At 43.7% G+C, this 20008-nt stretch overlaps 1 protein-coding gene across 3 annotated transcripts in view; it reads right to left on the bottom strand.

The window, feature by feature from the left end:
- The window catches only part of GALNT13 (polypeptide N-acetylgalactosaminyltransferase 13), a 154300-nt gene that overhangs the window by 76777 nt on the left and 57515 nt on the right, over positions 1–20008 (bottom strand). For all 3 annotated transcript variants that reach the window (XM_087733433.1, XM_087733431.1, XM_087733432.1), the window contains one exon: positions 15097–15265. In XM_087733433.1, coding sequence (XP_087589559.1) covers positions 15097–15265 — 169 coding nt within the window. The remainder of the gene's footprint in view (positions 1–15096; positions 15266–20008) is intronic.

Here is a 20008-nt window from a genome sequence, read left to right as displayed (position 1 = left end):
CAACATACACTGACACTGGAAATACTTTCCCAGAAACATTGGTTTTTCTCACGCAGTCATCAGATGTTACTTTATGAATACACATGAAGTAAATACAGCTGCTTAAATGTGAGAAAAACACATTTTCCAAGATCAGTAACATGGAAACAGAGTGAGACTCTACCTATTTACCAACCTTCCCATCGGCTGTGTGCAAATTACGTGAACGTGGAGGGCTGCGCTGTGATTTTATCCCTTCCAGAATTGTGTTGAAGCTCTGAGGGAAGCAACTCAAAGGAAAAGATCATGCATGAAAGCAAAGTATTTGGAGGGAAAAAATGAGAATATAACTATTATATACAATTTATAATGTAGTATTTTTTATACGATGCATTGGGGAATATATAGAACTGTGTTAAATATTTGTGGTTTATATGACTTGAGGGATTTTCATGATTATTTAGTCATTACCTTTTATTGCTTTGCTTTAGTGAAAATACAAAAGATTAACACCCATAAAGAAAAGGCTGGTAACGCAGATCACTGGTGTGGTTCCTCTATGCGACCAGATTTACTGTACACTCCAGTGTCAATGGGGCACTGGAAACCAGTCCGTTGCAGGACTGGCACCTTTGCTGCGGAGCAGTCGCTGACGTGTGTGCAAAGGCAGAACGCCGTGCCTTCGGGGCCTCGCTCCCAGGAGAGGCAGGTGAGCTGTAGGGGAGGTTCAGAGCCAAGTTAGGATAAGGGAAGCATGGAACAGCCTGGAAACCAAGCAAAATGGAGGAGCTGTTGGTCAGAGTACCCCGAGGGGGTCCCAAATTCCCGGTGTAGACAGACTGAGACACAGCTAACAGCGCACGCTGCAGGCTGCAGTCATCGGCGGTGGTGGGAAGAGAAGAGGGGCGAATGCACCATTTCTCAGGGCTGAATTAATAAACTCTTGACTTGCCACACACTGCATCTCTGCCTCTGCTTTTAGTTCATATTTATGTTCTGATTAATATTACATGTGCAACAGTGGCGGTATATTTATTCAAGTATCTAACATATATAGGTTTATATATATTTATATAAGCATGTGTGTAGATAGTTTTATTTATCTATACATACATAAAAACCTAGGCATAGGCACATATGAAACCTTAACTTATCTCTGTGGGATAGTACAGTCACTCTCCTCACAGAAAGGTATTTACTATTTATGATGAACGATGTTATTGAATATACTGATGCAATATACTACATTCCACTGGAATCATGATTTCCAGCATTGTAAAGCATCTATGATTGTGCAAAAGCAATAATATGTGCAGTAAGCAGATAACATCTGAAAGAAACGTAAGGAAACTCCTCACTTCTTTGCCTTAGTGACATGTAACTTCTCTTTTTTCACTTGTTTCTATTTTGCTTCTTAGTTCTTCTCTCTTTCCCGATGAATTCTTGCATTTTAAAATTAGTCCAGTTTAGAAACCTGCTATGTCATATCACAACCTGCTGCTGTATTTCTTTCCAGCTAACATGACAGTCTTGAATATTACCTACGACCTCGTTAATTCTCAGGTGTGAGCTGAACGCTACACCAGGCGGTGACCGGGGAAAGCTGCCGGGCACCGCCGAAGTCTTCCATCAGCCCCAAAGGCAGTACGGCCACGGAGCAGGGCACGCACCTCCTCCTTCCTCCCTGCAGTTCAGCGCAGCGATGACCCTCGTGCATCGCGTGTCCTGAGCGCTGATGACTGCCGCCAGCTAATGCAGCCACAAACCATCCCTCGGTCCAAGGCAGCCGCTGCCCCTCCTGCCTGCACCCTGCCTCCACCGCTATCGGTTACAGACGGGGCAAGGTCATAGCTCATAAGTGGAAAGCAGTATCAAGACGTGAGAAAAACTCACTCCTAATTTCACAGTAATGCACATAAAGACCCGCACCAAAAAGTGGGGTAAGCAGAAGTGATGAATCCATCATTATGCAGCAAGATCCTCTGCAAAACTGCCTGTTAAAAATGACAACACTGCAGTTAAGCAAACTGCCAAAACATCAGAAGTTATAAAGCAAATTAAATCAATAAACTCATCTTTTTATAGGTGTGGTTACTTTCCAGTGAACTTTATAGCTTGCAGTTGTTTTACTGTCTTAATTTAGTGTCACATTTGCACATGTAATTTTTCAAGAATGATCAAGAATAACTTTACACAAATGGAAGAGTTCACCTTTAAACCTCTTATCACACGTACTAAAACTACTCCATGTATGTAAATGTGTTCTGATTTGGAATAGTATCTCACACGACAATTCTTAGGAAAACCTTTGCCAGTTCTCAAATGAGCTCAGGGAAACTCAAGTATCTCTAGGACGACTTAAACGCTGGTATTTTTAATGTTGGGCTCTCGGTCACCAGAGGCGGAGGCTGGGGAGGGCAGCGGCTGCAGGCAGGAACCGAAGGCAACCTCAACTGGAGCGAGGAAGTGGTAGATGTTGGACAACCTTAACTACACCTTGATGCTCCTGAATTCGGGGATTTCATCTGGAAAGCTGTCCTTGTGACAAAGCACTCCAGCTCAGCTATACCATACTGTCAACAGCCTTCCAAAAGTTCAAGATCGTATATTGATTAGTGCCGCAGAAGTTTTCCCTGAAAAGCAAGCAGAGGGATGGCCTGAAAGGATCCATAGTTTCAACAGACGGACACTGGACAAGGGTAGATGCTGCCACACCATCGGTAATTGCCTGTCACCATCCTTCATCCTTCCTCCCCCTCCCAGCACCTTCCCAATGAAAACAGATGGCAAGATACACCCTGAAAAAGATTATGAAACTGCTTACCATGATAGACTACTTCTAGGTTATTTTGGTGTCTAAATCTCACAGCTGATGGCTGGTGTGGCTTAACTGCTCTGTAATGGTGCATTTTCTGGAGCACATCGCTCCCACTGCAACGAGGCATTTAGAAAACTCTTGATTGCCAATTAAAGAAAAGCACCTTTCCCTCTCAGAAGGCTCTGCAGCATCCCACAGCAACGCCAGTTTTGCCACATGAAGGACCACAGCCCAAGACGCAGAAGAAGCGGCTGTCCCTGGGACCTTGCAGCGTGCTGTCCCCGTGCAGCCATGTGCCCTCCTGCCTCGGGAGGATCTCTTCAGCTGCCTGATAGTTCCTGAGCCACTGGATGCCCTCGGGAAACACTCAGTAACAGCCTGAGATGTTCCCGTCAGCACCGATCACCAGCGCTGGCATCCTGGGCATCTACCTGTGTGTTCACTCACAGCACTTCTGCAACATCACTCCGTAGCTTCGTGGTGCAACAGCTGAAAATCAGGCATACCTCTGGTTATTATGAAATGCAGAGAGCCTGAAATCTGCCATTTCTCATTATCCCCCATGCCAGTACCCCTGAAAGCAAGTCAGCACGCACGGTCTCGATGCTGAGGTATTACTCACCGTTGCGGCGATGAATGCATCACTGCTTAGCGAAGCGGGCAGCCAGTCATGGTTCTTTGTCTCCCGCTAGACCTGAAACACGTCACCATCGCGTTCAGATACCTCACAGGATGCCAAATCATATCAATGCGTATTGATTACATGCCGAGGCACACGACGATGCTTCATTCTATGCTAATAGCACACAACGAATGTTGTTTGTGCTCTGCTGTACCTGGCTTTCAAGAGCTCACTTGCACATCCCATTATTCCAGTGAGGTAGCGTTGGCATCCACAGAAATACTCAAAGTATTTCCATCTTCCTCTAATCTTGAACAGCATGTAAGGTGCACTTAAGTTAAAAAAATATTCCGGCAAAACAACAGCTTATTCCATGTTCAGCAGTAACGGAAGGCCGTTTCTGGTTCCCCTCCACAAACAGCGGCAACCAAAACCCCCACCTCTCTTTGCTGAAGTGGTTTTGAAACACCAAGCACCTCACGGGAAGCCAAATGCAGCCCTGGCGTAACTGTGGCCCGCAGACCTGCGAAAACACCCTACAGACCTCGCCAAAGCCAGGCCTTTGGCCAGCGCTTTTACAGAAAACTACATTGAGAGAATGCTTCCACATCGCCAGCTTTCCCTTCAAAACTGTTAACTGTGCCAGGTGCAGATCACCACGGCTCATTTTTAGTTTTTGGTTTTGCTTTCTAAAAATCACATGTTGGAGTATAAGTTAGCTACCCCCAGTAAGCAATAATTTATTTCTAAAGTAAGCGAGAACTCTTGTACTACCAGAATCCTATTGCCTGAAATAGCCTCCTCCTCTCCAGTTTAAATAAAATCTGTAAGTGGCTTAGGGAGATTGAAAGCGTGAAAAGGAAATATATGGTACAGTGTTAGGAACAGAAGAAAAAACTGCTTGAGTGTTTGAATTCCCTGCCAGAAGAGCCCTAATTCAAGCTGGGTCTGTTGTGCCTCCCCTCTGCCACGGCCACATGCAACTCCCAGCTCCGCAGCAGCCGCAGAAGCGTCCGCGTCCGACAGCTCCACGGAGAGCCATCACCGTCGACCCAGAGAAATAATGCATCAGCCTGTAACAGACTCTGCTGCAGCATTTCAATGCACACAGCTTTACACTCTGCTTTAACAAATGTACTTAAATTGCACCAGTTCATATTTTAAACTGAAATTTAGGCAAATGAAAGGTAAATAGAAAATAATTGAACAGGAATTTATTTTACTTAGAGGAGAGTAGAACTGTTCCGGAACTGCACCTACATTGTCTTACTGAATTTTACTGTATCAAAATACTCTAAAGCTAACCAATTTTAATATCCAGCAGATGACGGATGTGAAAATAACTTATGAAAATCGTTCTTTGGTGTGTCATTACAGAGTATAAATAGGTTTGCAGCTTGGAGGAGCAAAGACCCCTTCACTCACACCTTCAGCTATCGCTGTTCATAAAGCTTCGGGTACAGCCTTGAACATCAGCTCTTCCTTGGGGATCTTTAACCCCAAACTCCATTTTAATATTTTAGAAGTTACTTCAGCAGTCATTTACTAAACATTCAAAGTTCTTTTTATGTTTGATGAGGGAAACAATAATACAGCACCGTATTATTAAAAGCAAACAACACAGTGTAGAGGACACTACATCTTTTTCAGAGGACGATACTAGATGCTCCTTTGTACTTTCTCCACTTTTTCCAATAAAAATCAAAGATCTGTAATGGAAATTACAGTTCAGATCAGATCAGGCTTTCTTGAATGGTTTTTGCTCATTAACTTCCTTCCATTTCCAGTGCCATTTTTCATTATATCATTGCCAAATCTTCTTTGAAATTTGCCAAGCTAACCTCAACCTTCCCCAACTTGTTAAAATATTTTTCAAAATATTTTAACAAGTATTAACTTTGAATCCCCAAAATCTCTTATTTTTATCTGCAATAAACAATATAAGAAAGAAAGAAACCGTTTTCACATGCTTCTGCTTTCACATAGCTCTGGAGCCCCCTGCTAAGGGATGAAAGTCAGCATCACGTGAAGCAAAGGTAAGAGCAATGGCACACTTTCCTGCCGCAGGTGCTTACTTCTTCATTCAGCGCTTGCTGATAGGTCTAAGACACTTCTCCGCGCTGAGCTTGGCAAAGCAGGTAAGCGATGTGCTGGGTTCAGCACTTCCTCCCTGAATTCCTGCTAAGAAAGCGACTGCAACAAGCCAGCCAAAGGCTCGGCGACCCTCCGGTCCTCCACAGGCAGCCAGGCAAATCACCGCTCCCGCGCCGTCGGCTGCGCGCACCCACCTGCCGTCTGAGCCGACGGCCCATCAGCTCCTTTTGTAAACTCGGGAGGATTAGTACTGTGCTATAAAGCAAGTCAAGAGCAGTAAGTCAGTAGGCTTCTGGAAGTCTCCAAATACAGATTTCAAAATTCAAAGTGCTTTTTCCAGCCTTCACACACTACCACATACGTTATTGGGAAATTACTTTTTTGTATTGCTTTCTTACTTGCAACAACAATGCATGAATTTTTAATGGAGTTTATGGGATAAGGTAGAGAGTAGCCCATTTCTCTGAATGAATGCGTATAACCAAGTTGGAGGACAGCTTCCATCAGGGAGGACATAAAACAGGAGCACGAATTACCCACACAGGCTTATTTCCTGACATTCTCACAACTATTTCAGATTACTCCTTTGCAAGAAAGTGAATTTTCTCCATGTGCCACATGCAGTTTCAAAAAACAAGCCCACACCGCCAGCAGAGTGGGACAGATCCCCCAAAACAGAAGTTGCCCAGCGTTACATCCACCGGGACCAGATGCGGCAGAACAGACGCCCACCTGGGTGGTGGCCACAGCTTCTACCGCAGGGCCAGGACTGCCTCGGACGGGTCCTTTTAACTGGTCTTTATTTCTGCTTGGAGCTAATAGGAGACACCCTGCGATGCCAAAGCCCTCGACGTGCCTGCTGACAGAATCTGAACCAAGGATCTGCAGTGCTTTGACTGCCCGTGCTTGCTGCTCAGCTGCCCGCACGAGTGAGCTTGTATTGATGGCCTGGCTGCAGAAGCATCATCTAACAGGCTGCGTGGCTGAGACGGCATTTGCTTGTCTCACTGCCCATCCTCTTAAAAAGAATAACAAACTGGTAACAACATGGTTTAATCATTAAGGACTCTTGTTTTAGTAAAGAAGCTGTGATTAGTTTCTTTCTTGCTGCTGAATATTATTTTGCAGGCTCTTCTCACTTCTCAGTTGAATCTAGAGACTCATTTCCACATTTCCCTTCCAGGCACGTATAAAAGCTGAACTTTGTTCCTTGCAACAACTGGTTGGGCCAACAGCAGCAATCACAGTAACCACTCGTTTCTGAGCCTTGACTTGCCAGGCAAAGGGGACAGCTCTACATGAAGGAAGCAATTTCATGCCTGAACAGCCTTGCACTATTAAATCGGAAAATTGAGTTACAGCCACTTCACGGGGTGGACTCGGCTGCCAGCGAGGGTCAGGACCGGCCTGCGGGTACACGGGGGGACTGTCCTGGGACGAGCCAACGACGGAAAAGCAGAACTGATACAGGATCGATCTAACAGAAATAGGCATCCTTTGCATTTAAATACTACATATTTTCCCAAAGCACATACCACACGAGAACTAAATACCTACCAGTTTAACCTATCGTTGTTACATTATTTAGGGTATTTATGGGAAAACTAGGAAGGTGCTTATCCTTGCAATGTGGATAACCTTGACATACTTTAAAAATGTGAAATAGTCACACGTTTTTAAAAGATAAGCCATGCAAATCAAAATCTTCAACTAAGCACCCTCGCCATCCCCGTTTTCAGAGGTCTGGGGGAAAAGCTGCATGCCAGCTGTCCTGCAGGCTCTCTGGGAGAAGATACGATGGGAGAGAGGCAAGGTCCCATCAGGGCTGACTTCCAAGACAGGCTGCAAATTCATTACTAGAACAAAAGAATGAGAACCACAGCTGCCACGTAACACTAAGGGTCTCCTTGCTTTTATACGAACTGTTTAAGCATTTCTAGTATTCAAAGTCACTTGAAACCATAAATAAAGGAAATAAAAATCTCTTCTTTAGATCAATTTTTCTATAAATAAAATCATTCTTTATACTTAGTAGAGTGATATTCTGGGGGCCTCTCTAGTACGGCTGCTAGCCCAAGCTGACAGCAGTGCTGCCAGGAACTGAAATTTGTTTTCAATTATTTTAACATGAAGTAAGGAGCTGACTTCTGTTTTACAATCATACCTCCTCATATTACCTGCCCCACTCCAAAGCAGACTGCAGTCCACATGAAATAGCGTGTCAACAAGAAGTAGGTTTATCTTTCTGGAAATCAGTGTCTCTGGAAGTTCTCTGAACAAAGGACATCTTCAAAGATTCACGTGTACGAATGTCTACATTCATGTCTACAAATAAACACCAGTACTAAGTATAAAGAACTAACTAGGTCAACAGCCAAAACCACTTACACAACCTCCAGGTGCAATCCCTTCTCCCTAGCAGCACTCCTGCTCCTTTGGTACACCTCCAGATGCAGAGAAGTTTAATGCATTTTCAGATTAACAAGAGTAAGCCACTTCTGTTTAAAGGAGTTGTACAAATATACCTCCACCAAGCAGTCGCATTTTCTTCTCTTTGCACACATGGGTGCTTTGCTGATGGTGTTTGAATCAAAAATCTTCCCTTTGTACCTGTGGCTGTTGGGTCACCTACAGCAGGCTTCGCTTGGCACATGCGTATTCAGAGATAATGTTCTTACCCACGTATTGCTTATTCCTAGTTAAGACCACAAATAACTAAGTGCCAACCTAATGAAGTAATTGGAAGAACAGCATTTTTCACTGAACAGTAACAACGTCAAGCAAAGCAAACTGCTGGTCTGTCCTGTACGTGGCTCTTGGGCGCAACCCGAAGTCCACTGCGAAGACACGGTCCAACAGCTCTCGAGCGCAAAGCAGAGACCAGAGGTCTCCTTGCACTGGTTACCCTCTATCAAAGCTATGACAGCAGTAAATTTTTAATTTTAGGAGCAACCCTGTGTGTAAGAATCTCATAAGAAGAGATTCTTATTCTCTGTAAGAAGCTGCTATTGCTTTGGCAGTATGGGGAAACTGAGAGTTCAACAATTAGGAAGAAGTTAGTAAGACGGCAAGCTACTAAAGAAAGGGCTATAAGCAATTCTTGAGCTACAGCTGCACCTCATTAGGCTTCCAACGCGCATGGCCACAACACGAGCAATGAATAAAAAGCCTGGGAAGTTACTGCGGTTCATTACAGCTGCCTTTAGAAACACCAGCTACCAAATGGTTAGAAAAGATATTCTAAGTGGAATTCCCCAAAATACACCAAGATGCTCCACAGCGAGGACACATTTTGCAAATGCCAACTTAGGTTTATCTGGAAATGTGGCCAAAAAGATCTCCTCTCCCTTCCTGAGCTTAGCGGAGCCGATCTGAACTGAGGGATGCTCTCGGGACAGGTCCTGCCTCCGCTCCAGCTCGCAGGCTGAACGGGGACCGGCACTGCAGCTACAGCGGCGCTGGAAGCGGCACCGACCCCGGCTTTCACGGGAGAAACGGCAGCACAGGGGAAGCAGCAACACATTTTAATTGTTCCTTTTGTTGTATGGAAGTACAGATGAAAGGCTCACAAAACCAGTTTAGAAGCCATCTGTTGACTCATGAACATATTTTTCTCGTTGCTGGAGAATTAGTTTTCTTTTTTTAATCTTAACGGTGTTTAGCTAATTTATACATTGGGAATTGGCTTCGATCTTACACAGATTACCTGTATGTACTTTCTCTCCCTACCAGCAGTCACCCTGGGTGCTTTTTCCCGTCAAACAAGGTGGAATAATTTCTAAACTGTCATTTCAAAGTAATTTCTAGCCAACACTAATTACTGATTTCTCCCTGAGCTTTCTCGTTCATGGGCAGTTTATAGTTTCTGTATGCGTAACTGTATATACGCAGTAAAATCTTAAAAAATAAATTAGCTTTTAATTATACGAAGCTGGAAGGAGATAAACCTGGCAACAAAGGAACTCTTCAGTACTTTATCCACCACGACTTAGAGCTGGAAAAAGAACTAATACAACACTTTCTGGTGCAAGACAAACGGATTAGGTGTGAACATCACAAAATGAAACAATTTACCCTCCCTTATCAGGGCTAAACTGGATGAAGAACAAATAGTGGTCTTGCAAAAAAAAAAAAAAAAAAAAATCTAATCAACCCTTCCTGCCCTGTAACACAGAATTTAAGGTAATAAAGGGGTTTCACAGGTGTTTCACAGAGGAAATTCCCACAGGCAGGGATCGCCGCTTCTTCCAGAGCCTTTTTCCCCCATCCTGGGACCGCCTGTCAAGGCTTTTGCTTTGACGAAGCCAACACAAAACCATTGCGCCGAGTTCAACCCACGACTGCTATTTAGAAAATCGTAATGCAAGTTTGTTTCCGATCAGAAATGTATGCTCATAAGCACATACACACACAGGCAAATACAACGCAACAGCTAACTTTAACCTAAATTTCAGTACGAAAATCCAATTATAATGGTTTAGCAATTTGTAGCATAGCACTTGCAACCTTACTCATCCAGAAAAGATTGAAGATGGATTTCTTCCCTTGCTGGAGAAAATACTTAGGAACAAAATTACACATTTCTATGTTGAATTAAATTGTGTTTAAGGTTTAATCAACAGCTACTTCAAATTAGACCTGACACTGATTAAAATCTTCAAGTTGGCCATTACCAACAGAACTCAGGCAGCCGAGGGACATTCTTTGGTAGACAACACCAGACACGATGGGAAGCAAGCCAAACTGCTAGTGTGACAGTGGCATTCATCCGCTGGAATGACGACATCAACACCGGAGCAGAGGCGGGATGGGACTCAGCCGGACCGTCCCGCTACAGCGCGGGGGCAGTGGGTTTTGTGTTCGCCTGATGAGGGAACTCCTTCCTACAGCAGTCAGAGCAAGCTCCCATTGACCTCATGGAGGTCAGGACATCACACCAGGTCTATCCACAGGCATCCCTCTTTGGGAGAAGGATGAGACAAGAGATAGGTGTCTTATTTCACAAAACTGTAAAGGGAATTTCTCATTAGCCAGCAACCAACCCAGCCATCCCTGCCTTCCTGCAACTCATAAAATGAATTTTTCTTTTTTAGAATTCTAACATTTTTCCTTAGGGAAAAAAATAGAGAGTCATAAAAGGTTTCAGGAGCTCTTTCGTCTATTAATGTGAAAAAAAAATAAGATTCCCTCATATTTTTTTTCCTTTTAAATACGTGTTTCTTATTTAGACTGTTATGACACTTACCCGCACCTCCCTGCATTTGCCACAGTACCGCTTTGATCATTTGGAGGCGCAGCAGCAGCAACGATCCCAAAAAACAAGAGCGCTGCCACTATCTGCCGCTGTGGGATACGAGTACCAAGTGTGGAGGAGAGTGAAAAGGACTGACGAGCATCTTTGGTCCTTACTCCAAGTCTTCACACTGTAGATTGACTCCCAGAAGTACACGCAAACGGCTATGGGGACAGCAACAGCCTGGGCAAAGCAAGAGAAAACTGGACACCCACATCAAGAGGCCAGGATAAAATTGTCCACGTGAATAAAAAGTGCCATGAGGACTGAAGAGGGAAAAGGAATGAGGAAGGCCAGAACGGGAACAGAATGAGAATGGATTAATTTTTTATATATATAATATAATATATATAAAAATATATATATAATATATATATACACCCCACAACAATGAAAAAGCTACCATGTCAGTGTACTACTTCCCTTTCACTGCCCTCTTCTCAATGACTCTGCCAACAAATGTACTGTAGTGTAACTGAAAAATGAATTTCTAGAATGAGAAATTACAATAAGACTCTACTTTTTCTTGGGCTGTTTGTTTCTTATCAGAATTCTTATGTCTATTTGTAGGCATTCATTTGCTACATGGACATAATATTATAATGCACAAATCTAAATAATTCTCATAGAGCTATAAAGGCAGTGGGAAACCTCACCAGGAGACGACACTTTGCATTAAGGGTTAAACCACAGCTGGAAATCATAAAACCTTCTAAACATAGGAGTAATGGGTAAGCTGAGGTTTTATTTTCATTGCAGACAAGGTGTGGGAAGTCGGACACATCATTTTCTGCTTTAAGCCTATACTTGACACCACAGGGAGCAGGAAGAGGACAGCACTGAGAAAAAGGCATTCAGCCGCTTTTCCAACATCTCAATCTTAAACCAGCCCGCGCCTGCATCTGCCAGGGACATCTTGGGCAGGATAGAGAAGGGGAGCAGCGCTCAGGGCTGCTGCCAGCACTGCGACTGCCCTCCGCCCCCGCAGACCCCGGCGCAGCCCCGACGGCACGTGAATCCTTTTCATCACTCGCCCGGGCTGCCAGAACGGAGACTGCGACTTAACGGCATGGCATACGTTCAGAGAAACGCAACAACGCCACTCACGCAGCAAAATGTTGACACGTGATAGATACATTAAAAAGGTCAAGTCCTGCCAAGCGTTAATTAGTCCCGTATAAACGCCCTTCATTCCTTTAATCCCCTGGCACCATTACAGAAATGGGGAGCGTCTTGGCCATTTCCCAGCGCACGAGCTGCACATAACTCAGCGGCGATGCGGCGCTCCGCGGGGCTGATCCCGTCCCCGCCGCCGACACCGCCTGCCCTCCCCCTGCTCCCCTTCTCCTACCGCCCCGCAACTGCTCGACCTTGCCCCGACAACCCGCCAGCAAGGTTTCGTCTCTCTGGCCTCGAGTCTTCTGCTGCATTTCGTGCGGCTGCTTCACAGCCAATACACTGATTTAATACATTTATACCTTGATAACGCTCATCTTTTCAGCATCTCATGATCACAGAACCATAGAACAGTTTGGGTTGGAAGGGACCCTAAAAATCACCTGGTTCCAGCCCCCAGCCACGGGCAGGGACACCTTCCTCTAGACCAGGCTGCTCCAAGCCCCATCCAGCCTGGCCTCGAACACCTCCAGCGATGGGGCGTTCACAGCTCCTCTGGGCAACCTGTGCCAGTGCCTTATGATTAATTGTAACACAGCAGTATACCAAGTATACAGGTTATTACGAATTGCCAACTAGACAGCATGTCCAGCAAGAACTTTTTTTTTTTTTTACTTTTCTTCTATTTATCTAATTTTGCCACCAAAAACTTCCTGGGCTCCAAAAGAAAAGCTTGCATTTATAACGTGACAGGTACGGTAAGTTAGGCACCCAATACAGATCGGATGCCTCTGTCCCCCATGTCAATAAAAATATGTCTTTCTGCCATACACTAAACATATTAACCATAAAATCATATTCTTCCTTAATAGCAAAGCATTATAAATTGGCTTTCAGAACAACTTAATACTCCCTAAAGAGAGAATATGTACAGAAAGCATCTGTCTGAAGAGGAAAATGAGAAAAGAAAATGATTTTTTTTCCACATCCCGTAATACTTTCTGTCCTTTCAACAAAGAATACAAAACTTCTTTTCATCGAGGAAATGCATTTAGAGAGATTTCTCTCAGGATTAAATAGCTCATCTCCCTTAGACTGAGCAGAACCATTCATTAAGTTGAACGTTTTACCTGTTTCTCTAATCTGCACTTTCTTTTCACGGCTTGCTCCCAGGGAAAGGGCAAAGCTTTCCAGAACAGACCAGGGGGCTTTTGCAAGTGCCCCCCAGCTCTGGCGTCTGCAGCACTCGCGTCTGGTTTCCCCGTGGGCTGCAAAGGCTACACGGGAGAGGAGCACGTAACGCCGAACTGGGCAGTTTAAATATAAGCGGGGCCACCCGCCGAGAGCATCCCGGTGCAAGGCCGCAGCGAGGCAGCAGCAAGGGAACAGCCAGCCCCGCGGCGCATCGCGTCCTCCTCGCTGCCCGGAGCCGCAAGCTGCCCCGCGCCTGCCGGCATCGCGTCAGCGCCGAAGCCAGCTCCTCCAGCTCGTCGCGGACGCCCTCAGCACTCTTGAAAAGGGCCAGCACTAAAGCACAAACGAGCAATAAGCCATGAAGCTTTTCCGATGCCTCCGTTTCGTGAAATACATCTTTGCTGGCGATGATCTGAGGTGGCGTTTCATGGAGCCTTGGCACCACCGAATTACAAATGAGCACGCTGTGGAGAAGCATCCTGTGTGGTCTGTGAACAACCTCTACTATTAAAGCAGCTCTTCTGTTATTTGCAGGCATTTACAAATCCAGAGAACAAAGTATTTATTATTTTATATTTCATGGGAACCTGAAGAATTTAATTTCAAACAAAGCATAATGAGCAGGATTTCAGCTAAGTGACAATTCAGTTTAAAAAGTAAAAGTAATGGGAGATTTTAGAAGACCTGACCACTTGTATATATTTAGCTACGCTTATATATCTCTAAACTGTTATTTGTTACAAGAATCAGACCGTTTATGTAGCTGAAGAAGAACAGGGAAGCAAACTGAATTGGAAAAAGAGAAAATTCAATCAACACTAGGTTTCTATAAAAATTAAGTGGAAAAAAACTTACTTCCAAGAGCACGTAAGTTTGGATAATGCTCCGCGCAGGCAACTTCGGTTAAAGATTCTTAGGAGGATGTCCCTTTATGCAAAAGTTTCAAGTTAAAATGGGCTTGGCAGCCTACTCCATCAGCTAGCTTTAACACCGCTACTGGGAGACAGGAGGGAATTCTCTGACTGCCGAAAACAATGCATACAACAGACATAGACTGGTGGGGGTTTTTCTTTTAAGTACCATAAGTTGTTACAGGATCTTTAGATAGCAACAAGAATCCCTGTTTAAATGGAGATAAACATGCACATCTGTACTTTCACATCAAATACATGTCTAAACAGAAGCCCACCGCTGTGACTGGAAAAATTAACCTGTAATTTCCATTAAAAGTAATTCAACGGACTCGGTGAAACACTCCCCCAAGCTATTCCACAGTCTCAAAGTCGCCACACAAACTTCAGGCTTCACTCAAAAAGAACGATTCAGTCACTAGACTTCAAAACAAAACCCCAACCACAAAACCCCCTTCGGTTTTTACGTTATTGTAAAACATTTTGAAAGATGTTCTATAAAATTCTGATTATTCTGGAAATGTCTATGGATAAAGCTAAAAGAAAACTACATCCTGCAGGTATTTTTTTGTATTGGTAGTATTTTCTCTATATCAGCATTAAAATGTCAATTTTTAAATGCCAACAGCATAATTATGAAAATTTTTAGAGTAGACATTGATATTTTTATCATTTTAAAACCTTAGAAATACAGTTTTCCCTGAATAAAAAAATATTTAAATTATTCCAGGTGACAAGACAAACTAGAGAGCCTTTTGTTACGTGCCGCAATGTAAACTGATGGCTGTAAGTTGACAATTTTCAGCTGTTGACAAAATAAATTGTACAGGATAATAACGTTTGGGATGCAGTAACTGCCTTCCTAAGAAAGTCTGCATTAGAAGCCGGACCTAGAACCGGTGAGCCCCGGCGTTCTCGAGTAGCTTCCTTGGGCAATCACCGCTAATAACGGCCGTTAATTAACCTGGAGCCAGCGCTGCATCTCGCGCCTTGACAGGGGCGGGAGGCACGGGCAGCCCGCGCCGCGGCTCGGCGGTGGCACCGAGGCACCGGCACCGCGGGGACTCACCCGTCTAATCTCACGTCGGGCAAACTTCGGTTCAGGGCAATCAGGTCACTGGCCATAAGGTTAAACTGGTTGATTTTGAACAGCTCTTTCATCTTCTCCTGGTCGTCCTTCGGAATGAACACAGCCTTTCCCATCTCTCCAGGTCCTTCTTGGTTTCGAGAAATAACAGCTGTAAGACAGGAGAGCAAAAGGCCAACTCTGAGCGTGCGGGCGGCCGTTTGATTCCTCACCAACAGCGATCCACAGCTTTCGGCATTCAGCAAGGAATGTGAAAAAAAAGTAATAACACATCACAGTTTTCGCTATGCTCCACCGTGAGGCTTTACCTCTATCTGGATCTGAGTTTATATCTAGATCCTTTCTAAGATGATTCAAAAACTCAGATTTGTCCACTTGCAGCTTTTGTTTGCAATCACAACGTCCGTAAATGACTATTCCCAAGAGATTTACACCAGGATTGCAAAGCATAGCAGCCGATTCTCCGTGAGATGCTGCAGACGGAGAAGGTCTGGAAAACACTTTTACAGCTATTTGAAGAACAGGTATATTAAACTAATTCTAAGCAACTTTTTTTATCTTTTATTTAGCTTTAACTACCAGGCATGTGACAGCATGATCCCATCCCTGTAAGTAAATAAATCAATCAATCTTCAGTGGAAAAAAAAAAAAAACGTCCATCCTGAAAAATATCCAACATATCCCAACCCTGACAGAGTATCTTTTACATATTATTAGAGATTAGGTTTGAGAAATATTTATACAGTTGATTTTGAATTTTACGGAAGATTATAGTATCATCTCATATAAGCACACAAAAATAAACAAGATACAGACTGCCTTTTCAGAAAACAGTATATGAAAAGAAACATCCCACGTACACAAAGAATTATCACCATCATTCCAAAGCAAAAGCCCACCCAAGGATGACAGAACCCTCATCGGTCGCCTTCCCCAGCCTCCGCCTGCGGCTGACCAGCAGAGGCCAGTTCCCCTCCCAGCCACTTCTCACTGAGACGCTGTATCAACCAACACCTGAATTTTTAACTAATTTTACATTCCCACTTTAAATCAGCCTCTCGACTGAGGCTGATTAATTAACACTGATGAATTTGTCTTTAGCAAGAACCGCTACTTGCTGCTGTCATGAACTCAGCCCTCCCGTGGCCCCAGCCCTGCTGGGACCGCCCGGGCTGTGCCGGGCAGCGACCGATGCTCACCGCGCCTGTCAACCTCCGTACTTGTAGGCCACATTCCAACATCACCGTTTTATCTCAGCAAAGGAATCTTGGTTTTATTTTTCTGCTACCGCATTCACTTTTCATCGTCAGTATCAGAATTACTTTGAAACATTCGACGCTTCATATCTTGAAAGACTGTCACTTGTGAAGACTTCTCTACTAGCTGAAGAGTAATTACATCATTTATTTTTGCAACCAAAAAATTAAGATGCTAGAAGAATAAACCCTTTTCTACAAAACGCACAGGAAGTAGGCCAAGTGACTTTTTATGAAAAAAATAATCTATGATTTTTCCAAGGAAATCAGACATCAGGGCTTGCTAGAACAACCTAGCAGAAAGTTACATAAAAGGCCTTTTAAAAATAAATATTACAGACTCTGGGCACAGAAATTTTGTTTCTGCAGTTCTAGTTTATGCTTCAGTTGGGCGAAGAACATTTTACAGTATTATCTGACGTATTTTTTATCGTTCCCTTTGATCAGAAGTAGCACCTTTGTATGCTGCAACAGGAGGAAACCATTAGCTCTCGCTGTGATTACATGCGAAGATGAAATTGCTATCAGGTAGATGCTTAAACCTTAAACGTGGCGACTCGTGTCTGACATGATGTCCTAAGGATGACAGGCTCGGTGGTGAATGTGTATCGGGGTCGGCAGCATCCTCCCGGGAGCCGAACAGGCCGTAGCACCGGCACCAGCACCACGGGCGTGCTTGAGATGCTGTTAGATCCCTTTTTTCATGTCTGAGCAGAGCTGCTGATTCCTCTCACCTGGCTTTGGGAAAGGAAGTAATGACTACGCTGCTACATATATTCCCTAATAGGCAGAATTTTATCTTGGAGAATACAGCTTGCAGTAAAACCCATTCAGAAGTACCACTGGAAATAAGGTAGGAGAAGGCAGCCACGCCGCACCGTTCGGTAGGAGAAGGCAGCCACGCCGCACCGTTAGCTGCCTCTCAGCGCACCGCTGCACCTCTCCACAGCGACGCCGCACCTGCAGACTTGCTGCACACGTACACGCACAATTATACGTTATATATGCCACTAAATTCCTCTCGGAACATTTCATAAGGTATATTTATGTAATGCATAATACGAACATAAAATATCTGGGATTAATGGCTGGTAATTAAACTCTGCTATATCATCACTTTCTGGAGAAATGATGGGACTCCTCAGAGACTGCAATTTGAAGAGCTAGTCCCTCAAGCTGCAAAGGCTGTTTATGGAAATAAATTCTGCCTCCTTTTTGCTGGAAGAGGCAGAGGGCACAAATTTATCTGAACAGCAGCAGGGAGCAGGCAAAGAGAGTCAGCACGATGCCGAAACCACGGAAAAAAGAGGGAAGAAGCACAGAAAGGAGCTTGGCCAATGTCCTTCTCCCTGAGAAATACAACATCAACGGAAACAAAGGAATTCCTCAAAAGAGGGGTGAATGTCTCTGAGGAGGAAAAGGAGCAACGAGAAGGCGAAGGAAGTTTGTCCCTGCTCCATCCTTCAGTTTGATCAACTTCTGGAAGCAAAGAGGAATTCTTTGGGGTTTTTCTGCCTCCAGAGCTGTATTTAAGGCCCTGTACTAGCTCCAAGGACGTTACAGACCCTATCCAGAAGACCAGGACCACCTCTCCGTGATACAGCATCAGCACATACATCACCTGCCTGCCCGGGCAGGGAGCCGTGCGGTTCACGTCCAGACTGACCCACTGCAGCCCCGGCACGGGCAGGGAGAGGGGATGCCGGGAAAAGGGACGCCGGGCACCTCGTGCCACAACCTGCCACATAGCACGACAGCTGGAGGAGCACCAAGAGGCAGAGCACAATGAGGCACCCAAACTAAACGCCTCTGAAATAGTAAGGCAGCATACCAAAACATTTTTATTTTCTGCTGAATTAATTTGGGATTGGCTAAAAATATCTCAGTGACAATTTTCTCCTGCAGAAATCAGAAACTTTTCATTAAAAAAAAATTATTTAGGGGAAAAAAATAATAATTTAGCAGCTCATTATTAGCAGTCATTATTATAACAGTAAATTTGCTCCCTCTCTTTGTAGTAAGCCAAATATCAAAATTGTATCTCCCTAAAACGTGTGGAATATCAACAGTGAAGTGTTTCGTATTCAAAGGCCAAATAACAGGAAGGCAGCTGCAGAAGATGCTATGCTCCAGCGTAAACTCACTGCAAATTCCTTAGAAATCCCAGCTCTTCTGCAGCGTACCATCACAGGGACTCGGATTAAACTCAGCCTGAAAACTTGTTTATTCTGCTTGAAAGCATGAGTTATATATTCCGTCGTCCGCAAAACTAATTTTCGTTACAAGATTCTGTGTTCTTCTGTTGTTTACTAAGGACGATCAAGATAGACCTTCCAAGAGATTTTCCTGTCCTGAAGTTTATTACAAAACTAATCAGAAATTTCCTGAACAGCCTTTCCACTCTCACGGTTTTATTCAAAGCGAAGTATTATCAGATTACGTTTCAATCATAGCCTGCCCATATCTGTGATGGAGAAACATATTTAATTCTGCTACGGTTAAAATGCAGCAACCTCAGCTTATTAAATCTTTAGAGAAGATGCACACGGCTTACGAATTAACAGCCACATATACACTGACATTTTCAGGGGTGTAGCTTGAATCCATACCCAGGACCATCTCTTCTTGCATTTTCTCTCCCATATTTGAATAAACAAGTTTTGAACCCAGAGACTCTGGAAGAAACAGCCCTCAGCCCTCTCAAACCCAGCAGATGCAAAGCACACAACGATCCAACCGTATTCAAGTGAGGAAGAACAACACTTTCCATTTTCCAAACAATATGTAAAATATTAAAATAAGAACCAAGTAAACATCACGATACCGCAGATAACAGGAATATTTAGCAAATTAAGACCTTCTGCAAATACTCAATTTGATCAAACTTTTCATAGAAAACTGAATTTTTGCTAGCACTGAATAGATTTGAGAATCTAAAGACGATGTCAAAAGCTTTCTAACACCAGGTATGTCACCAAAGGTGGCTTTCTAAATGCACAAAGCCACTATAAATATTTCTGCTGAATGATCTGTTATTTATCCAAAGCAAACAAAACAATTTTATTGTTTTTCCAAATATTGATATTGTCATTTCACCAAATTTTTCTGTTCTGCCTTACCCTCTTTCTAGGAAGTACAGCATACTTCATTAGTGCAGCACACTTCAAAGCAAACTGTTCAGAATATTTTATGAAATACCAAATCTGTATTCAAGTTTCCATACCAAAATCTTTATGTAAAGCATATATACACACACAGCCTTCAACCAGAGAGCATAAATACAACACAGAATCCCTTCATCTAGAGGACTAAAAAAAAAAAAAAAATCTGCTTCTTAAGTATTCAGACTGCATAAAGGGTAAAAGAGGCAACAATCAGTGAGTGCACGCTGCCAATTACGGATTACCCCACCTGTACTGGGGTTCATAAGCTAAAATGAGCATAGCAAGCAATTTCCTTATAGAGCACTTCTTCAAAAATATCACTTAGAATTTACTGTCCAAAACACCTTTTCTACATAGCTTTTACACTACTTTTTAACAGCATTGTGAAGATCATTGACTTCAAACGACTTGGCAGTGATCAACTGCATCCCTCTGCAGCGCTAACAGAAAGACCGGCCTTCACAAGCCAGGGCT

The sequence above is a fragment of the Nipponia nippon genome, unplaced genomic scaffold, assembly GCF_047370975.1.
Source record: "Nipponia nippon isolate SJK-2023a ecotype South Korea unplaced genomic scaffold, ASM4737097v1 scaffold_5, whole genome shotgun sequence".
Classification (NCBI taxonomy): Eukaryota; Metazoa; Chordata; class Aves; order Pelecaniformes; family Threskiornithidae; genus Nipponia; species Nipponia nippon.
This window is presented reverse-complemented; position numbering and strand designations above follow the sequence as displayed.